We start from the raw sequence: 19227 nt of genomic DNA, 5'->3' as shown, positions 1-19227 counted from the left end.
AAGGGCAAATTAACATAAGGTCTGATGATGTGATAATGTGAGTAATCTAACATAACAGTAATCCGTCAATCATAATATATAAAGGCATAGGTTCTACAGATGTGTTTCTCTTGGGAAACAGAATGACAGCACAGACCAAGGAGAGACATCAGAAGGAGAACATTTTTATGAAAGAGAAACTACAGAAAAATACTTTGCAAGTACAAACTGCTCCACAAAAGGTACGTCTGGAACATCATCATGGGAAAGGCCAGTGTTACCCATATGGAAAAGAAATAGTAAAAACTTATAAAAAACTTGCATACGTTGTGGCCTACTTCATATAGTGAATCATATAAGGCTTATATGATTTACTCATGAAAGTGGCCACTTTCTCATTACTTTCATATATTGTTTTAGGAAGTATCCAAAACATACAAGTTTCATTTATATAATTTTTCAAGGGATCTTATATCTATTTACACTCTTGTATGCTTTTCATACAAGTTTCACACAAGACAGATACAACTTTATAAGATTTATACATGATGTGACGGAGTTACACCGTCCCGGGCCGCAAACAGCTGATCTGGGCGCATACACGCACCACCACCATTAGTTGTACAATTACCGTGGCTGCGCGTCTTTTAGTCGACCGGGAGGATAAACAAAAAGGGGTGAGAGGTATATTTTGAGTAGGGATGGGTATCGAAAACCGGTTCTTGTTGAGAACCTGTTCCCACTGTTTCAATTCCTTGAAATTGTTTGCCATTTTTGCAAACGATTCCCTTATCGATTCCAGTCGCCCCGAATGACGTCATCACGTTGCGGAGCGTCATTTACCTGGGAGGAAACACGGCGCCTAAGCGACTCAAACGCTCAAAAGTTTGGTAAATAAGGTAAATAATCAACTAACAGTGCATATTATGTTAGTGCGATCTGCCTTATTACAAAACCTGCCATTACTGTGCATTTAGGTGACCATGATGAGAGAGACAGACAGAGTCTGGCTGGCTCAGATGCTGGCAGTTCTCGCTGCAGTCTACCGGTAGCGTCTCCTTTCAGGCCATGATAGACGAATGTCACCGAGCAGTGACTAGGTTTGTGGTAAAAGGCTTGCACCCATTTGCCACAGCAGATGCCCCGATTTTCGGTAAGTGAATGCGTTTAATTGTAGGCAGGGACATTACTGGATAATTTATTTTATACTTTGTTATTGCTACAGAAGAATATTTATTTTATTATTTTACATTTACAATTTTTTTTTCCTGGGGACCCTTGTTCAAAGAGAAGATATAAAACAAAGTTCTAAGCTAATCGATCTTAGTGTTCTCCTTTTTTAAAAAGAATCGATAAGAGAATCGATAAAGAATAGAATCGTTAAACAGAATTGAAAATGGAATTGGAATCGTGAAAATCTTATTAATACCCATCCCTAATTTTGAGCAGAGGGTGGCCAACATATTCTTTTTTGCTTACCTTTAATAAAGCCGGTCGCATACTCTCTGTGATCGCCAATAAGACGAGTGGTTATGCAAGCCGATGGTATGGTGTTCTGGGGTTCAAATAGTGGGTTCGCACGCGCTTGAAAGGTCACATGAACTGCATTATTTTTGTTTGGTTTTTTTGTTATTGTGAAACACTGTAGACTGCCTGGAAGTGGCCATAAATGTCTGTATACACATATATATGTATTGTAGGAATACAGCTGGAAATAAGCTGAGGAAAAAAAGAGTGTTTTGGGAAAAGAAATGGTGAAGGGATGACTATTATGCCTAGTGGGAGGGGCAATGGGGTATAAAAGAAGGCTGTCAGGGCCTACCTGGGCATTATGTGAGATGTTACAGAGAGGGTAACATGCAGACTGGCTCAGCCGCTTGTGTTTTGTACAGATGTTTGTTTTGTGTTGAATTGAGTTAGTTTTCTATTTTCTTTGTAAATAATCTTTTTGTGCACCTGGGAGGCCGGCCGAATAAACTATCCACACTGAATGCTTCCTGACTACGCCTGCATTTGTTGGGAGAAGTTTAGGAGAGGACCCCGCGACACATATATTTTCCATGTAGGTAGAGGCACTGTAGATGAAAAAAAGTGAATGTTATTTGGAAGAAACAATACGAAGAAATTGGCTAGACAGAAAACACTGCGATACACAGTGATGGATGTTGTAGGTTACGTTTAAAAAGTTTAACATCATCATACTTAATTTATAGGCTTATATGATTTCAAAACATTAACAGAGGTACACAGTTTGGAACCAGATTTGGTGACAGTGACTTCATTAAAAAAAAAAAAATAGACAAACTGAGTAGATGAGACTGACATTGAGGACACAGTATGATAGAGCTATCTGGCTATGCCTGTGTGTGCTCTGGTCAAGGCTCAACAGGCCACAAATGAATCCCTGATGCACTGAATTGGCTGACTCAGGATGACAGCAGAGACTCCACAAGCTCAGGGGGGTGAATATGAACTGGATGACCAGCATTTCAGTGTCCCAAAGGCCATCAAAGGCAATCATGAAGGCAAAAAAGTAATGCAATAAATATGCCACTTTTTCATATCTTATTTGACCTCTTTTTGGGTATATTTATCATCTATCTTCATAATGTGCTCTTAATTTAATCTATTTTAAAAACAGCATATTTTTAACCTTATTTAAAATAGTGTAATCCATGAAAAATTTATTAAGATTTGAACAAATTGACTTCATTTTACTGAATGCACTACTTTGGATAACCTTTTACTTTTGTTCGTTTTGTTCTGAAGATTATGCTCAGCACATTTCACCATGTGTGCCTGGTTGTGTTTGATTTTTTCTAGTTCTGTATATTATATGATATGTGTTTTGCAATTATGAGATTGCCACCTTTTATGTTTCAGATTTTTTTTTGCCCATTTCCAGATCCTTATTAAGGTTTAATATAGCACTTAGGTTTTATCATCCCAAATGAAAAGTCACTTTTGTTTCTGTTCAAACCAGACTGGTCTTTATTTAACTGCAATCTCCCAGTTGATATTTCTGTGTTTGATCCATGTACTATATCCACCCAAGCCTATGTGGATTTTGTCACTTTTATTATACTGTGGACATTATCACTCTCTTGAGTTTAGCAAGTCATATGAGGTAGAAATAAAATGGAGAATGGTACCGAGGAAAAGCCTCAAGCCAACCCTTATTTCTTTATGTTTTTCTTTCAGGGATCTATACTTTCTTCTAATTTTTTAAGTGCTCTTGAGCAATGGTTTATTAACTTTTTTGGTTTCTTTTTTTGGAAATTTCACTCATTTTCAGTCCAGTCCTTGTATCTGGCCATTTTCAAGGGAATGTTTTTTCTTTGTTAGGGCACTTAACACTGACATATGAATTGTTAAACATAAAAAGGCATCTAACTAAATGACACATGCTGATGTCCAACGCATTATAGATGACTTGGGAAAAAACTGTTTTCAAAAACACATATTTTTTCCCTTGTTGAAACTGGACAAGAGGTGGACAAAAGAGGAAGTGGCAGATTTAAAAAAAAATTCTACAGTAAGTGAACAGCATCTGAAAGTCATTAAGAAATAGAAAATCCAGCAAAGACACTGGACCTGAGAGATACACCTGGCCCATCTACTGTTTACTGAATGTAATGGTCTCAATGGAAGTGTTACTCCCTGTTTCTCCTTAAGGAAGGAAAAGGCTGAGGTAGTCTTACACAACTTACCCAAGAACTGGACTAAAAATCAGTGGGAACTGGTCTCATGGAATGATAAAATGAAGTTTATTTAGCACAATTCAACAGTAAGGTGATTCAAAGTGCTTTACAGAGACATTAAAAAACCAAAACAAATAAAAATCATGATTTAAAATGGGAAAAAAAGCAAGAAAGGAACAGTAGATGAATTCAGTAGTTGAAATGTAAATTTTGAATTTGGTGGTTTATTCAAATGCAGCTGAGAACAGGTGAGTCTTCAACCTAGATTTAAATACACTGAGTGTTTCAACTGATCTGAGGCTTTCTGGGAGTTTGTTCCAGATATATGGAGCATAAAAGCTGAATGCAGCTTCTCCATGTCTGGTTCTGACTCTGGGAACTGATAAAAAACAGGATCCAGATGACCTGAGGGATCTGGAAGGTTCATACTGGGTCAGGAGGTCACTGATGTATTTTGGTCCTAAACCATTCAGAGCTTTATAGACAAGCATCAGAACTTTAAAGTCTATCTTCTGACGGACAGGCAGCCAGTGCAAAGACCTCAGAGGTCTTTAGTGAGCTTTAGGTCTGCCTCCATCACTACACCCAAATTTCTCGCCCTGTTGGTGGTTTTAGGTGTAAAGATTGAAGTTCTCTGGTGACCTGTAATTGTTTTTCTTTGGCTCCAAAGACTATTATTTCAGTTTTGTTTCTGCTTAGCTGGAGAAAATTGTGGCACAACCAGTCATTAATTTCCTCAATGCATTTACCAAGAGCCTGTACAGGGCCTCGGTCTCCTGGTGACATTGTGATATATATTTGTGTGTCATCTGCATAGCTGTGATAGTTTATTTTGTTGTTCTTTATAATCTGTGCCAGTGGGACCATGTAAATGTTAAACAGAAGGGGTCCCAAGATGGAACCTTGGGGAACTCCACATGTGATACTTGTCTGCTCAGATGTGAAGTTACCTATTGATACAAAGTATTTCCTGTTTTCTATGTATGTTTTGAACTAGTTTAGTACAGTTCCTGAAAGACCTGCCCAGCTCTCCAGTAGTTTGAGTAATATGTTGTGGTCAACTGTATCAAATGTTACACTGAGATCAAGTAAAGCCAAGACTGACATTTCTCTTCTGACAGGAGGTCAACACCACGTGTCTAAAGCCATATAGAAAACTTGGTGGAGGATCTGTCATGTTTTGGCTGGATTTCATCCAGTGGTTTTGGAGATCTTGTCAAACTTGATGGAATTATCATTAAGTACAGTTAGCCTTTGCTCTACTATACAATGCCAGCATCTGATTGGCCATGGCTTTATTATTAAGATTGACAATGATTTTCAAACATACTCCTGAAGAATATAAAAACACAGTGAAACACTATCATTCATGGACTTCTCCAGAGTTTGGAACTCAACATTGTTGAAGCAGTGTGGGTTCGTCCTGACCGAGAAGGGAACAAAAGACAGCCAACATAAAAAGAAACCTTGGATGTCATTCAAGAACTACTTTATGAAATCAGAAGAAATCTTGCTTAAGACATTTCAGGCTGTTTTGAAGGATAAAGGTGGTCCCTTTAAAATACCAACAAGCCTCTTCAAATTGTACAAACTTGGTTTTGCCTTCTATACTATAGTTTCATCATTTTTGCACCTATTCTTTATTTTTCTAGTAAAATGTAAAGCAAAGATGATTGGCTCCAGACTTTTGCAAGGTATGTATTTCAGACTGAAATCAATGCAGGCAAACCTAATCCATTAAATAAGTAGGTGGAAACGTTGTAAGCTTCAGTATTGACCCATGATTAATTATTCCATGTGAAGATTGACATGAAGCCACAATGTTTTTGACCAGGGTGACACCCCAAATATAATGTACTCCTTACAGAAAATAAATACAAGCTTAATAAGTTAATTCATTATGAGGGGTTCCCAAAGAAAAAAAAAATCATATAAAAACCGCTACCACCATCTTTCATTTTCTGGAAAAAGGTTGATGATATTTCAAAATGAAGGAATTGTAGTTGGACCCCGGGTATTTAGCCATGGCACTGGTAATTAAAGTTGTGGAGTTGCACCGTACTTGGACGTTGATAGAGTATTTGTGCTTCCTGCTGTGGAACAGACTCACTTTCAGATACAGTGATCAGCTGAACATGTGTTCCCTTTGGCTACTCTGTAGAAATCTGCAAAAGCCTGCCACAGCCTTAGACCCTTGCTTGAACCATTAGCATTATGTGCTCCTGCACTCTAGTAGTAAAAAACTGCAGCTTCAGACGGTTCTCTTAACCTTCCTGCCTTCTTGGGACCTTTTTGTGCCACTGCTATGTGTTAAATGGCTGCCATTTCCACTGTGTTCAGTGGAATATAACCAAACTTGCCACAGGATAGTTTTTACCTGTCAATGTTAATATTCCAGTGTGAATTCCTTAAATCAGCCTAAAATGGCTGAGCAGCAGAAATCCCCACACCCATCACCCTGGGGACCATTTTCTGCCCATTGACTTCCATTATAAACGCTATTTTTCAACCCCAAATTATCATCATATGATTTTATTTTTTCTTCTTTTCTTGGATGTCAATGAAGACTCAAGGCCTTGAAGTTTTAATTTTTAAATTGCAAAAAAAATGCAAAAAAAATAATGGCAGGTCAAAATGTATGTTGGTGCCAATCTTTGGTCCATCTAAAGGCCTACTTATAATGACAATCACATATTACTTCAACTGGTTTTTTGTGGAAATATTTAGTTTCGTTTTTTGGTTTTTGGGGCTTATAACACAGGGCGCTCATGTAATAACACTGGGATTTGAAGGGTTAAAACAACGAAAATATAATTAAAACTTTACATGAATATTTCAGGGAGAAGTAGTTTTACAAGGTTGGCTAATTTAAAGTGGAATAAAATATGGATATATGGTCTTTTTATGGCGTGGCTGAGAATGGTCCCTAGGGTGATGGGTGTGAGTTTTTTAAAGGATGGCAGGAGGGTTAAGGATACTGTTTGGAGTTTAGATTTTACCATGATAACACGTTTTTCCACAGTAATTATTCTTAGATTCATTCACATCTTCTACTCAAGCTGTATTCTTTTCAAGTGTGACCTTATTCATTTCTATATTTTGATAATTTAAAGCTTTTTATATAAGCCCTCTTTAGCATTTCAAAACTTATACCTTTGGTGAACAAGGTTTTTCTTTCTGTTAATCTAAAGCTGACAAGTGCTGTAATAAAGGGTGAGGAGGTTGAGAAGCAGTGCACCACAAATCCTTCATTTTCTCAAGCCTTTCATGGTATCAAGTCTTGCTAAAGGCCCACACCAAAACCCTTGTTACACTCTGCCTCATGCTAATGTTCACCATCAATAGGGAGACATCTATTTATGCTGGGATGACAGACAGAGATGGAGACAGAAACAGAGAGAGATAATGGATGAACAAAGACCACAAAGAGACCAAAGACTAAACATATGAAACAGAGGGAGTGAGAGAGAAAGGAAGAGATGACAGAAAAGAGGTAAGAATTAAAATTCCCCTCCCCTTTTCTTGTGAAGTGACAGCTACAGTGATGTATAACCCTAGCAGTGGAAAGTTAATTAGATAGGCTGGGTTACTGAGAGATGAAGGACTGAGGGGCTGCAGAGGAGAAGAGGGAGGTGGAGGAAGAGAAGAAGATGTAGAAAGAGAAGGTTACACAAAAAACAAGAGGAGAAAAGAAAGGAGAAGTAGGGCATAGGAAAGGTGAGGAATGAGACAAATGATGAGAGAAAGGAAAATAAGATGAGGTAATAATTCAATGATAGACAGAATGAGAGACTTGCTGAAAAGTAAAGTTGTAGAGGGAAAGATGAAATAAGAGGGAAAAGCCTTGTCAAAATTCTTTTCTTATTCTTTGAAGCTGTAAGAATGTACAGAAACAACTACATGGTAGTCACACAAGCCACATCAGAAAAAAATCAGCAATATGCACATATTCAAAATCATCTGTCTCGCAATAAAACTTTCATGATGCTCTCTGACAATGAACTTGGTTAAAAGACAATCTTAAATATATCATCGGCACTGCAAGGCAGGCAATTGAATGTCTCCTCTCCATGCATGACACACATCCTAACAACAATCCTAACAGGATAAAAACAAATGCCACTGAACTTGCAGACTCACGCACTCTCTGTCCCTAGAAATGTTTCACTGTTCGAATGAGTACCCACTCACTGGAACCAGACAGTCCTTGGGGATTTTTAATACTTCTGAACACTCAATAAGTTCATAACCTCCTTTAGAACTCCCTGTAAGCTTGCCATGTATGTCACACAGACTGCTGTCATCTGAGTGAAAACTATATGTTCTGAAAATCTCTTTTGAGTGGAAGTTACAACCCATGGGTAAAATAATAAACACACAAAAGAAATAATAAATACAACATAAAACGCTTTTTTATTTAGTAGCTGAACATTCTGGCTTCCCTCTGGCACTCCTCAAAAAATGTATTCATATTATTTTAATTATTAGGATGTTTTTTGTTTCTTTTTCTATTTGAAGTAAAGGGAAAAATATCCTTCTTCCAGGATAGATCCTTTCCTTTCAAAAACAATTTTCTGATTGACATCCAGACTTTTTACTTGTCATCATATTACTGAGCTGAAATGCCTTTTCTGAAAACAACAACAACGAAAAAAAAAAACAAAAAACATTGCTTGGTGGGATTATCATTCTGAAAAAATCCTTCATCTTCATTAACCCAAATTTACAGCTAATGTTTGGACAGAATGAGAACATTTCAGCATGTACCTGTGCATTTACTGATAATGTAATGATTCCCACATGCTCTGATCCTTTATATGGCATAAAAAATCCCGATCATAAATGAGTGAGGAAAACTGCTTGTTTTCTCAGTTTTAAAAGTTTTAGTATCACCTCTGCTGCTAAAGCAGATTTGTTATTCATCACTGTTAAACATTACTTTCATCCAGTCATCCAATGACCAAAATTGCTTCACTTTAGTCCACTGATATCCTTTGATATCGTTTGTCTACCTGAATATTTTCCTTTTATAACCCTCTCATTTTGTTTGTATTTGAACCAAATCATAGATAGAACTGATTCTGTGTAGTAAATGATATAAATTTTTGATATTGGTTTCCTTCTTAGACTAGATGGATAATCCCTTCCATTGTTTCACCTGACAGCTCTGTTGTTGTGGTCATGCTTTCTTTCAGCGAGGTGCAATGTCTTGAAAGTACTTTAAATGCAGCGTATTAGATTTTTACAGTATTTATATTAGAAACAGATTAAAAGTTACAATTCTTCCCTCTATTTGTTCTGGAAAAATATCATTAATTAAAATAATAATTTTAACTTAATCTGTTTGCTTGTGTCTTGTGGAAGATTCTTGGATTGTTAGTTGAGTTACCAAGTGAAGTGGTGAACCGAGAGTACGAATACACATAGCATAAGTAAAGTGGAACAAGTGAGCTGATGGGGCAAGCTGGAGTGACTGGGCATTGTTAAAAACACTGACAGCCTCTGCTGGGTGGAACAGGCAATTAACAGAAAAGTACTAGTAAATCTGGTTCATCAAACTCATGTCTTTAAACGGAATTTCTACTGTGGTGGTGTGGGTTTAAAGTTAAAATGCTGTTAGCCTAAAAACTAAACATATGCCAGGTTTAAATAAACCAAAGGTAATTTAGTATCTATGAAGTGACAATGTTTCCAGTTAGCTGGAGATACAAACATTTTAAATAATTTAGTCCTGGCAATAAAAATAGTATTGTGAAATAACAGACACTCTTACGATTGTGCGGTTAGATACCTACATTATATATTTCATACGTCATTAAACATGACTTCAAAATTTGCACAATAAAGCACAATACTGTGGAAAATGTCTGTGCAATTTGTCAAAGCCTGATCTGCAATTACTGTTTAGATAAATGGACTATTGTCCAGATACAAACACATTACACTGTCTGCAAAACAGGTGTTTATGTTCATTTAGTTTTATTATGCCATTTTTACTATAACGACAATACAGTGCACTAAACCTCACCATGCCCTCTACACATCATCAACAATTTCACTCCTGTATAGTCCGTATGACTACATATATTGGGGTAATCCTATAGATGTTGTCCTAGCTCTCCCATTTTGTTATTATGACTACTGTATTCTTATCATATGCTAAAGTTAGAATTTGTATCCACAGTATCATGTTATATGTAGCTTTTGTTATGTACTTTTTCCAAGTAAGGCCCGGTGGAAGAAAAAAGATAAGGAAATGAGAATAAGGCAGTAAGAATCAACAGCAGCAGAAGGAAAGAGAAGAAAGAAGAGAGAAGATTGTGATAAAACACAGGAAATGAGAAATGGAGAAGAGAACCCAACTTTTACCTGTTTGTGTCTGTTGGTGTGTGTGTGAGAAAATGTGAGTGTGTGTATTTGTAGTAGAAGTCAGTTTGTGAGTGTGACTGACAATGACAGTGAGTGCAACGAGTGGGGGTCATTCTTCTGTTAATTAGTAAGTTAATGACACACTATGCTCCAGCGGACATGCAATATGGCAGGCTGACACACACTTACATACACACACTTACAGCCACACATAAGGATAATGGCTAAGTCTGCTTCGGTGCTCACGCAATGTGGCAGGCTGCTATGCAAAGAGCTTGACAGTGAGATAACAGGCTAACAATGACACTTCACACATACAAACACACACACAGCAGCAACAACTGACAGGGAATCTCATCAAACCAGCTTTAATGAAGTCACTTTTCCCAAATAGAAAAGAGGAAGAAAGGAGTGATGAGCAGAGGAGGGGAGAAAAAGGAGGACAAGGTCGCATGGATTGATGACGGTCATTAGCCTAATAAGGTACTTTAATGAAGTGCCACAGAGTCTAAAGAACACACACACACACACACACACACTAACAAAAACACCCAACTGGTTTGTGTTCGCTTGTATTCACATATAAATATAGCTATTTTTGTCAGCTTCTAATAGAGCTGGGCGATATAAGGAAAATCTAATATCGCGATATCTTTTGGCTATATCACGAGACACAATATTTAGCACGATATTTTTTAAATAACCTCCAAAAAGCAATGTTATTTTCAACCACATGGTGCCTAAAATTGCACTTGTGTACTCATTCAAATCAACCGTTCAATATTTTTTTTCTACTTTAAATACAAAAAAACTGAATTAATTAAAATCTTTCATTTTAACCGCTTTTTAACCATCCATTGCCCACCAAGGTTTTTCACAAATGACTATACTGTCACAGTATGTCTCTTTCTTTAACAAACAAAAGATCATAGTAAGGAAAAAAAAGGACATTAAGCAAGAATTCACGGGGGAAAAATAAAACAACCGAAATTAAAAAGGTGCTCTTTTGAGCTTATAACATATAAAAATTGTAAAATAAAAAATGTGATGACCTCAAATTACAGAAACAAAAGTCAAGACAGTGGTTATAAAAATGACTGACCAAGAACAGTCACAAGTATCACTGTTGGTTTATTTAATGTTTTCTTTGGTGTGTGAACAGACTGAATTTTTCAGTGGATGACTTTTCAGCTGGTGGGATACATTTCTGGTACGCCTACGTTTTGCAGGAATAGTTTAACTGCACATTTTGCAAATTATCGGATTTTGTTCAACATCCTCCTTGTAAAATCCAAACGACAGTGAGTCTCATTCCCTCACTTGTCTGAAACTCCCGCTGTCACCATATTGTCCCTGTCTGGTAGTATATAAACACCCATGTTCAACGCAGTGAACATTTTACGGGTTAATAATACATTCGCAGCATTGGCATAAAAAAACTCATAAAAAAAACTCAGTAAATTACCTGCAGACAGCTTAATATAACCATGGCAACTTATACTCGATGATTACAATAAAGCCATTTTAACCACTGTACGTGGAAAAGTCCACAATACATTGAGTATATTCAATATATCGCCCACCCTAGCTTCTAACTTCCATTTCTCTTCCAAACACTCACAGATACCCAACACAGTAAAACATAACAGTATGTACACAAACAGTTTTACATGCAAACACACACATGCATAAACAAATACAATGTAAGCTCACACTCACCTCTCCTTCTGAGGACTGCAAGAGGAGGTCTTTTCTACAAGATGCCGTAAAATCTCCCACTCCAGCACTGACCTCCACACCTCTGGGGGCCTCTAGAGTTAGGGTCCGAGTTGGGGATTCCAACCTGAGAACCATTAGCACAGTCTAGTCATGCTGGAAGCACTGGAAAGAATAGACACACGCACCTGCAAGGATTTGTAGTATGAACATGAGCAGGGTGATTTTAGGTTGATGCTTCAGCTGCCATTAGATGATTTTGTTTTTGTTTTTTTAACTTTCTCAGTGACTGTTTTGTGAACACAGTTTTTTAATCCACCAGCTTTTCAATCAAAAGCAATAAAGGTTCTTGTATAACAACTGAATATTTACTCTTGAGTGAGTACGGAGCATCGTACTCTGTAGGTAAACAAGGTAAAACATTCAATAAAATACAACTTCTTGAACACAAAATTTGAACTTTCACAGTTACTCATTTAATGATTAATGTACACTGAAAATTTTGGATAGAGCCCTACTATATTCTTAAGAAATTTCATGAAATCAATGAATTTGTGATTACTTTGTAATAAGCACTAACATAACCATGTATTTAGACTTCCCTGTTTCAGGGTTATCAAGTAAGCTCTTGAAAAGCTTGTTGAGACAGCCATTTTTGCTAATCAATGAATAAAAGTACACTCCTTTTTTAGCATTGCACAGTAAAGTTTCATAGAAAATTGTATTAAACTTTTTATTTAGTCTTTTTTTTCCACATGTTTAATACATATTAAAATAAACAGAATGTAATGTTTACAGAGCGACACATCCATTTTCAGGTTTTGATAAAAAAAAAAAGCAATTTAATTTTAGTGAGCAGAAACGTATTTTTCTTTCAGAGAATACAGGTGCATTGAAGGGTCAGTAGGTAAGGTTGTGTGAAGCTGAAAATAATACAAGGTGATTAAACAGTTTGGTGGAGTAAGATAAGCACAATGCTTCGCTCAAGGACATATTGGCAAATTAAATCGAATAAAGAGCAATTTTTGATGTGAAGTATAACAAGTTACACACCACATACACACCAAAGACCAAATAACAAACATGTTTCAGTATAGGGTCTGCATTGGTGCATCATATCTTTATTCTCTTCCCCCTCCTGCCCCCCCCCCCCCCCCCCCCCTCTTTCTTAAATAGATAACTATCATATCTGATATCATATCTCACAGTACAATAATATTGAATGGGTTGCATTGTTGTATTTTGTCATGTTTCTCAGGTCTTTGTCTGAATTTCTACGAACATTATTGCTAAGGATTGTCTTATTGCATTGGAGTCACACTGGGTTAAATATGTACACTTGGGTTTTAAGGGGTATTTATTATTTTCTTCTTCTTTTTTTTTTTTTTTTTTTTTTTTTGCGTTGTATGGAAGCCCCAAACGCAATTTCATTGTTCTTGACAATGACAATAAATAAATAAATACTAAATACTAAATAGGGGAAGTTTTCCAGACAAGCTTTGCTCAAGGGCACTTCAAAAGATTGGTTTCCCAATCCATACGGAGAGGCTGAAAGGATAAAGTGTTCAAGCCAAAGACTAAATTAACTGAACTCATGATGTTTGTCAGATCTGTGTTCAAAAAACAGATGGACGTAAAAAAGAAATAGGAAAGAAGCCCTTGGCCAGGAGCACTTTGGTGATGATATCAAGCTTCCACTGTTAATGTCCTCACTAGACTACAGTCCCCGGGCTAAAGTCATTTACTTTTACTGTGTAGAAGCTGAAAACTGTTTATTCACACAATTGACACACGCACTGTGGTGGGGAAAAAAATGAACAATTGAAGATTCAATCTGAAAAATTAAACATTCTCTGACAGAAAAAAAAAGCTACTTTAGTAGTGTCATGGTCTCTGTGCCTTCACTCACATTTTCTCCCTTATTCTTGCTCATGAAGGCATAACAGGTTGCCACTCTGGGGTGTGGCAGTTAATCAAGACTGGGAGGCAGTGTACACCTGGTTTCCATTATTCATCCTTTGTATATAAAGACCACCTTCTTTCATCCACCTTTACCAGGTTGTTCAACTGCTGTAGCAGTAATATCAAGCTTCACTTGTTTCATGCTTTCTTTAATTCCTTGTAACTTATCTGTTGTTTCTGTCTTTAGAAACCCCTTGGTATGTGCTCCAGATCTTCAAGGCTTCTCTGAAAAGGTTTTGTGGATCCCCCAATCTCACTGGAACTGGACACTGAACACTGACCTTCTAGCCCACTCATTAGTTGTCTGCAACAATTATTCACTGCTCAGATTAGCCTCTGTTAATAAACAATTTGATTTGCAGTTGTGGACTACATATAAAGGTCTATCCATTTTGAGTTCATTATGACAAAATGATCAAATGAGACACAGGAGAACCACAAAGGCACGGTAGTCATGTTTGAACCAGTTGGAAGAATGGACAAACACAGCTGCAATGATCTTGAATATGTACAAGGGGAGGGTGGTTTTAGATTGATGCTTCCGGTACAGGCTTTGCATCAATTAAAAAATTACCTTATTAACCAAGGATTATACTCAGTCAACAGATTATCTGCACATTGCTGGAACAAAATCACATCCCAAAACAAGTTATTGTAATCAGAGCTCTCCTCCAATCTCTAGCTTCACCAAGCACTTTTAGTTTTGTCTCAGTCCGCAGCTAAAACCCCTACAAGCCTAAAAAGATTCCCCACCTCCCTTCTGTGATGCTTCTTCCCCCATGCTTGAGGCTGAGGGAGGTTATATTGGTAGTGGGTAATTGCTTCAGCAATTGCTTCCTTTTAGTCATCAACCCTGCTTGTTTTCTATAGATTCTCCCCAGGTTAGTCTTTTAAAGAGAAGGCCTTTAGAAAAAATAAATAGATACATTTATTCATGAAAGTTTATTTAGCCATTAGGACCCATGCCTATTAATGATTTGTTAGCTGAGTTTGATGACCTCTTTACTCTGGGAGAGTACTGCTCATAGACATGTCAATCTCTGGCAGCATATCTGATTATTCAGCTATGCTACTGCAGCTTCATGTGACCACTGGATCGCAATGGTGAAATTTTGCTCTCCGAGATAATTTTAACAGTTTTAATGGACAATTTAAGGATTAGCTAGCCACTAAACAGCTCCAATGTAGTCTCTCGTGCAAGTTGGTGTTACTTTTGTCTTTCCACTTGCTTTCAGTCAGCCATATCAGCTGTCATTTGACCTTAGCCACTCTCCATCCTGACCTCTGTTCTCTGCCAGAGGTTTACTGTGGTCTAGGTGCCTCAACACACTCTCATTTTCAACACATGACCAGAGATGGGCAGTAACGCGTTACTTGTAACCGCAGTCCTGCTTTACAGGTGAAAATAGAGCAACAGGACCGCTGAGTCTTTGACTTTATTTATTTTCTGCTGTGTTTTACTTGCATCTATTTGAAAGAGTGAGCGTAAACACAAAAAATATTTTATTTTATGTGCTGGAATGTGTAGAAAATAGGTTTAAATGTTAAACTAATTTATTCAAGTCAGAGAATGTTGCATATAATTTAATTTTTGCTTGATGCATAAAGTTAAAAGATTAAAACTGATAAAACAAGTTTAAAAAAGAGACTTTTCCATTTGATTACATTTTGTATGATGGATTATGCAGAAAAAGTAGAATTGGGCTGAAAGATCTATCGCTTTATCACCTCTTCAGGTTGTAAATCGTGTTTTTAAAAAGTAACTAAGTAACTAAGTAATTAATTACTTATGAAAATAAGTAATCAGTAAAGTAACGGGATTACTTTTTTGGGGAAGTAATCAGTAATTAATTACTGATTACTTTTTTCAAGTAACTTGACCAACACTGCACATGACACATTTTCACTATGACCGTGACCCATCCTGACGACCAAATTATAGAATCTGTCACAGCCAGAGAAAGACGCTATAGAAAAATAGGTTAAGGAGTCCTTAGAAGCAGCAATCTTATGGCTATCCTCTTCACCAGTGGAAGCAAAACATGTATTGACTATAAAAGTCTAAACCAGATCACAATCAAGAATAAACACACCCTCCCCTCAAACAGTACAACCTTATAGCCTTTGCAGGGAGCCACCATCTTCACCAATTTGGGTCTCAGAAATGCTTATCATTTCTAGTATGTATTGATAAGATAAATGTAAAACTGCAGTCAGTACCCCCAGGAAACTTTGCATATGTAGTCATTTCATTTGGACTAACCATTACTCCAGCAGTTTTCCAAACCCCAGTAAATGACTTTTGAGAATCAGTGTTTATATACCTTGATGACATCCTCATCTTTTTCATACTGGGTATCAACAGTATGTGAGGAAGCTATTGTAGAGGCTCCTAGAAAACCAGCTCTGTGTCAAAGCTCCATGTTTCATGTAAAGCTGTGTGGCAGGCAGGTGAATGACTCAAACGTAGGACTCAGAAACAAAGAGAGTGAACTAAAGGAGGCAGCTTTATTTGCTGCAATATGGTACTCGAAATAAAATATGAAAACACTAATAGAAACAAACAAAAGATAAGCTAGGAACTATGATTTTGCAACTAGGAATGTACGACTATTAAATACACACAGGATAACAACAGGATGGGAAACAGGAGGGAACACAGCTGGAACAAATAAAGACTAAAAGGACAGGGGACGAAAAACTCAACACACTGAACACAGGATGAGAGACTGACAAGAAAACCCAAAAAGTATGATACCCATGGAGACAAAGACAAAGGCAGACAGGCTTGGCACTGGGACGGGGAGAAACAAATATAGGAACATGACTGATTGGGGAGACGGAAAGAGTCTTCCCAGATGTCTCCCCAGAATACATAAACGCTGAGTCATAGACCCTAGAACCATTACCACATTTCTTCTTAGTCTCATTTTTGGGGTATATAATTCAGAGTGGGTAAATGAAAGCACATCCAGAAAAGATGAGAGCAGTGGCTAAATTCCCTCTCCCAGAAAACAGCATCAGTGAATCCTGGGTTTTGCCAGCTTCTCTATAAGTGTTATTAAAGAGTTGTAGACACGTTCTCAAAGGCAGCCCACTTTACTACTACCCAAATTGTCCTCCACTGCAGAGACAACTAATTTATCGGTTCACTACAGCATGTTTTCTTCTTCCATAGTTTCCCCAGTGACACTGTTTCTGAAAGAGGTTCCCAGTTTATCTCTCAAGTGTAGAAGACATTTTTAAAGCACTACATGCTAAAGTTAGCTTGAGTATCATCCAAAAAGTAATGGGGATGATGCAAACGATCTACTCACAATCTGCAATCTACCTAAAGCTTACATTGGCCTTGAATTGAGTATGCACACAACTCTATTCTGCAACACCTTTTGAAGCATCCCCAGGCTGCCTGCCTCTTCTGTTACCAGCCCATGAGGATGACATAGCAGTGCCCTCAGTCCAACACCATTCATGATGCTTTTGCATGGTGTGGAATCAGACCAAGGTTGCAATTCTCTGGACAGCTGAGTGAAAAACGCAGTTGGTGGACCCCAGGAGTACCCTGCCCCACAACTACACTCCAAGTCAGAGTTTTGCTCTCAAACCAAAGAGAGATATATATATATATATATATATATATATATATATATATATGTATATATACACACACACACTATCCATCACAGCAGCTGGATAGCGTAGTGGTTAGACTACACGCCTTTGGAACAGAGGATCGCAAGTTCGATTCCTGCCTGGGGCGTCTGTATCCAGTAAGGGTCCTAAGGCTAGACCCCCTATGCTAAGCAAGCCTACCGCAGACATGAGCGAGACAGATAAATATGAAGGCATGCCGGCTCGGACGTCGCCCGGATCAACAAGGTCCGCGTCAGGTGTTGAGGAACCAGGGCACCCTGACGAAAAGTGGGCTACTGGAACAAGAAGGCATCGGTGGGCAAGGGACGAAAACAGGGCGTTGTTGGAATGCTACTACGCAAGTAACCCCGGCGGAAGGGGCTACATGAATAGGATGAGGGACCTATGGATTCTTCGATACCCAACATCCACAATGACGGCGAAACAACTAGTAGCTCAGTGTTCCAACATTCGAAAGAAGGGACTGCTCTCACAGCTAGAGATTGACGAGGTACAACACAAATGCTACGGCAAGGAGGAGTCAGGACGCCAGGTCAGGGGGGAGATATCATCACCCCCACCCGAGATTGGGTATATAGCCCCAAGTGTGATAGGAGAAGGATCGTTGAGTGCGAGAGGAACTGACCTGAAAAATAGGATCATGGCCAAGCTTGAAACCTGGATCCCCCGTAGCCGGTTACCAAGATTACGTGAAGTACCCTCAGAAGGTCTGCTAGATGATGTTAATGCAGCACTACGGGCAATACCTACAACCACGATTACCGACACTAACAAGCTGATCTACAATACGGCATCAGTGAGATGCTTGGCTACAAGTTGAACAGCCACAAGGGGCAGTACCCTCCATGGAGAAGGAGGCTAGAGGGCAAGATCAAAGTAGCACGGAGAGAGGTTAGCCAACTAACGGAGTTGCAGAAAGGTGCGACGAATAAGGTGCCTAAGAAATACAGCAAGCTGTCCATACCTGAGGCCTTGGAAACTGCCAAGCAAAGACTCACAGCCTTGGCCAGCCGCTTGAGGAGGTACACCAGAGAGATAGAAGGCAGGAGAATAAACCAGCTGTTCTCCACAGAACCAGCAAAGGTGTACTCTCAGTGGCAAGGGAACAATAAGAGAACAGCACCACCAAGGCTGGAGACGGAGCAATACTGGAAGAGCATATGGGAGAAGGATGCAACCCATAACGGCAATGCTCAGTGGCTAGAGGATCTGAGGGCAGACCACAGCGACCTCCCTGAACATCCAAGAAAGGGTCTCCAGTATGAAGAGTTGGACAGCACCAGGGCCCGACATGGTTCACGCCTACTGGCTGAAGAAGCTGGCAGCACAAATGAACCAGCTGCTAGTTAACGAGAGACACCCGGAATGGCTAACTGAAGGCCGGACGGTCCTGATCCCCAAGGACCCCAAGAAGGGACCGGTCCCCTCCAACTACCGACCAATAACCTGCCTCAGTACTACATGGAAGCTCCTGTCAGGCATCATATCGGCTAAGATGAACAGGCACATGGGTCAATACATGAGCGGGACACAGAAAGGAATTGGCAAGAATACCAGAGGCGCAAAACACCAGCTACTGGTAGACAGAACAATCAGCCGAGACTGCAAGACCAGACTGACCAACCTGTGCACTGCCTGGATTGATTACAAGAAGGCCTATGACTCAATGCCCCACAGCTGGATACTGGAATGCCTAGAATTGTACAAGATCAATGGGACCCTAAGAGCCTTCATCAGGAACTCAATGGGGATGTGGCGTACAACACTAGAGGCCAACTCCAAGCCCATAGCACAAGTCACCATCAAGTGCGGGATCTACCAAGGAGATGCTTTGTCCCCACTGCTG

General features: G+C 38.7%; 1 protein-coding gene and 1 long non-coding RNA gene across 2 annotated transcripts in view; one reads left to right on the top strand and one right to left on the bottom strand.

The window, feature by feature from the left end:
- sgcz (sarcoglycan zeta) overlaps positions 1 to 19227 on the bottom strand; it is a 183585-nt gene that overhangs the window by 16696 nt on the left and 147662 nt on the right. Inside the window, exon 6 of the mRNA XM_085410305.1 lies at positions 11769 to 11892. Within this exon, the coding sequence (XP_085266431.1) occupies positions 11769 to 11892 (124 nt within the window). The remainder of the gene's footprint in view (positions 1 to 11768; positions 11893 to 19227) is intronic.
- LOC146668405 (uncharacterized) lies at positions 808 to 15062 on the top strand. Its single transcript, XR_014912150.1, has 3 exons — positions 808 to 878; positions 957 to 1132; positions 13915 to 15062. It is a non-coding gene; the product is annotated as an uncharacterized LOC146668405 (long non-coding RNA).

The sequence above is a fragment of the Rhamphochromis longiceps genome, linkage group LG6 (genome assembly GCF_057381845.1).
Source record: "Rhamphochromis longiceps isolate RC_006_pf linkage group LG6, R_longiceps_female_GT1.1, whole genome shotgun sequence".
Classification (NCBI taxonomy): Eukaryota; Metazoa; Chordata; class Actinopteri; order Cichliformes; family Cichlidae; genus Rhamphochromis; species Rhamphochromis longiceps.
Note: the sequence above shows the minus strand (reverse complement) of the source record. Positions and strands in the feature narration are given on the sequence as shown.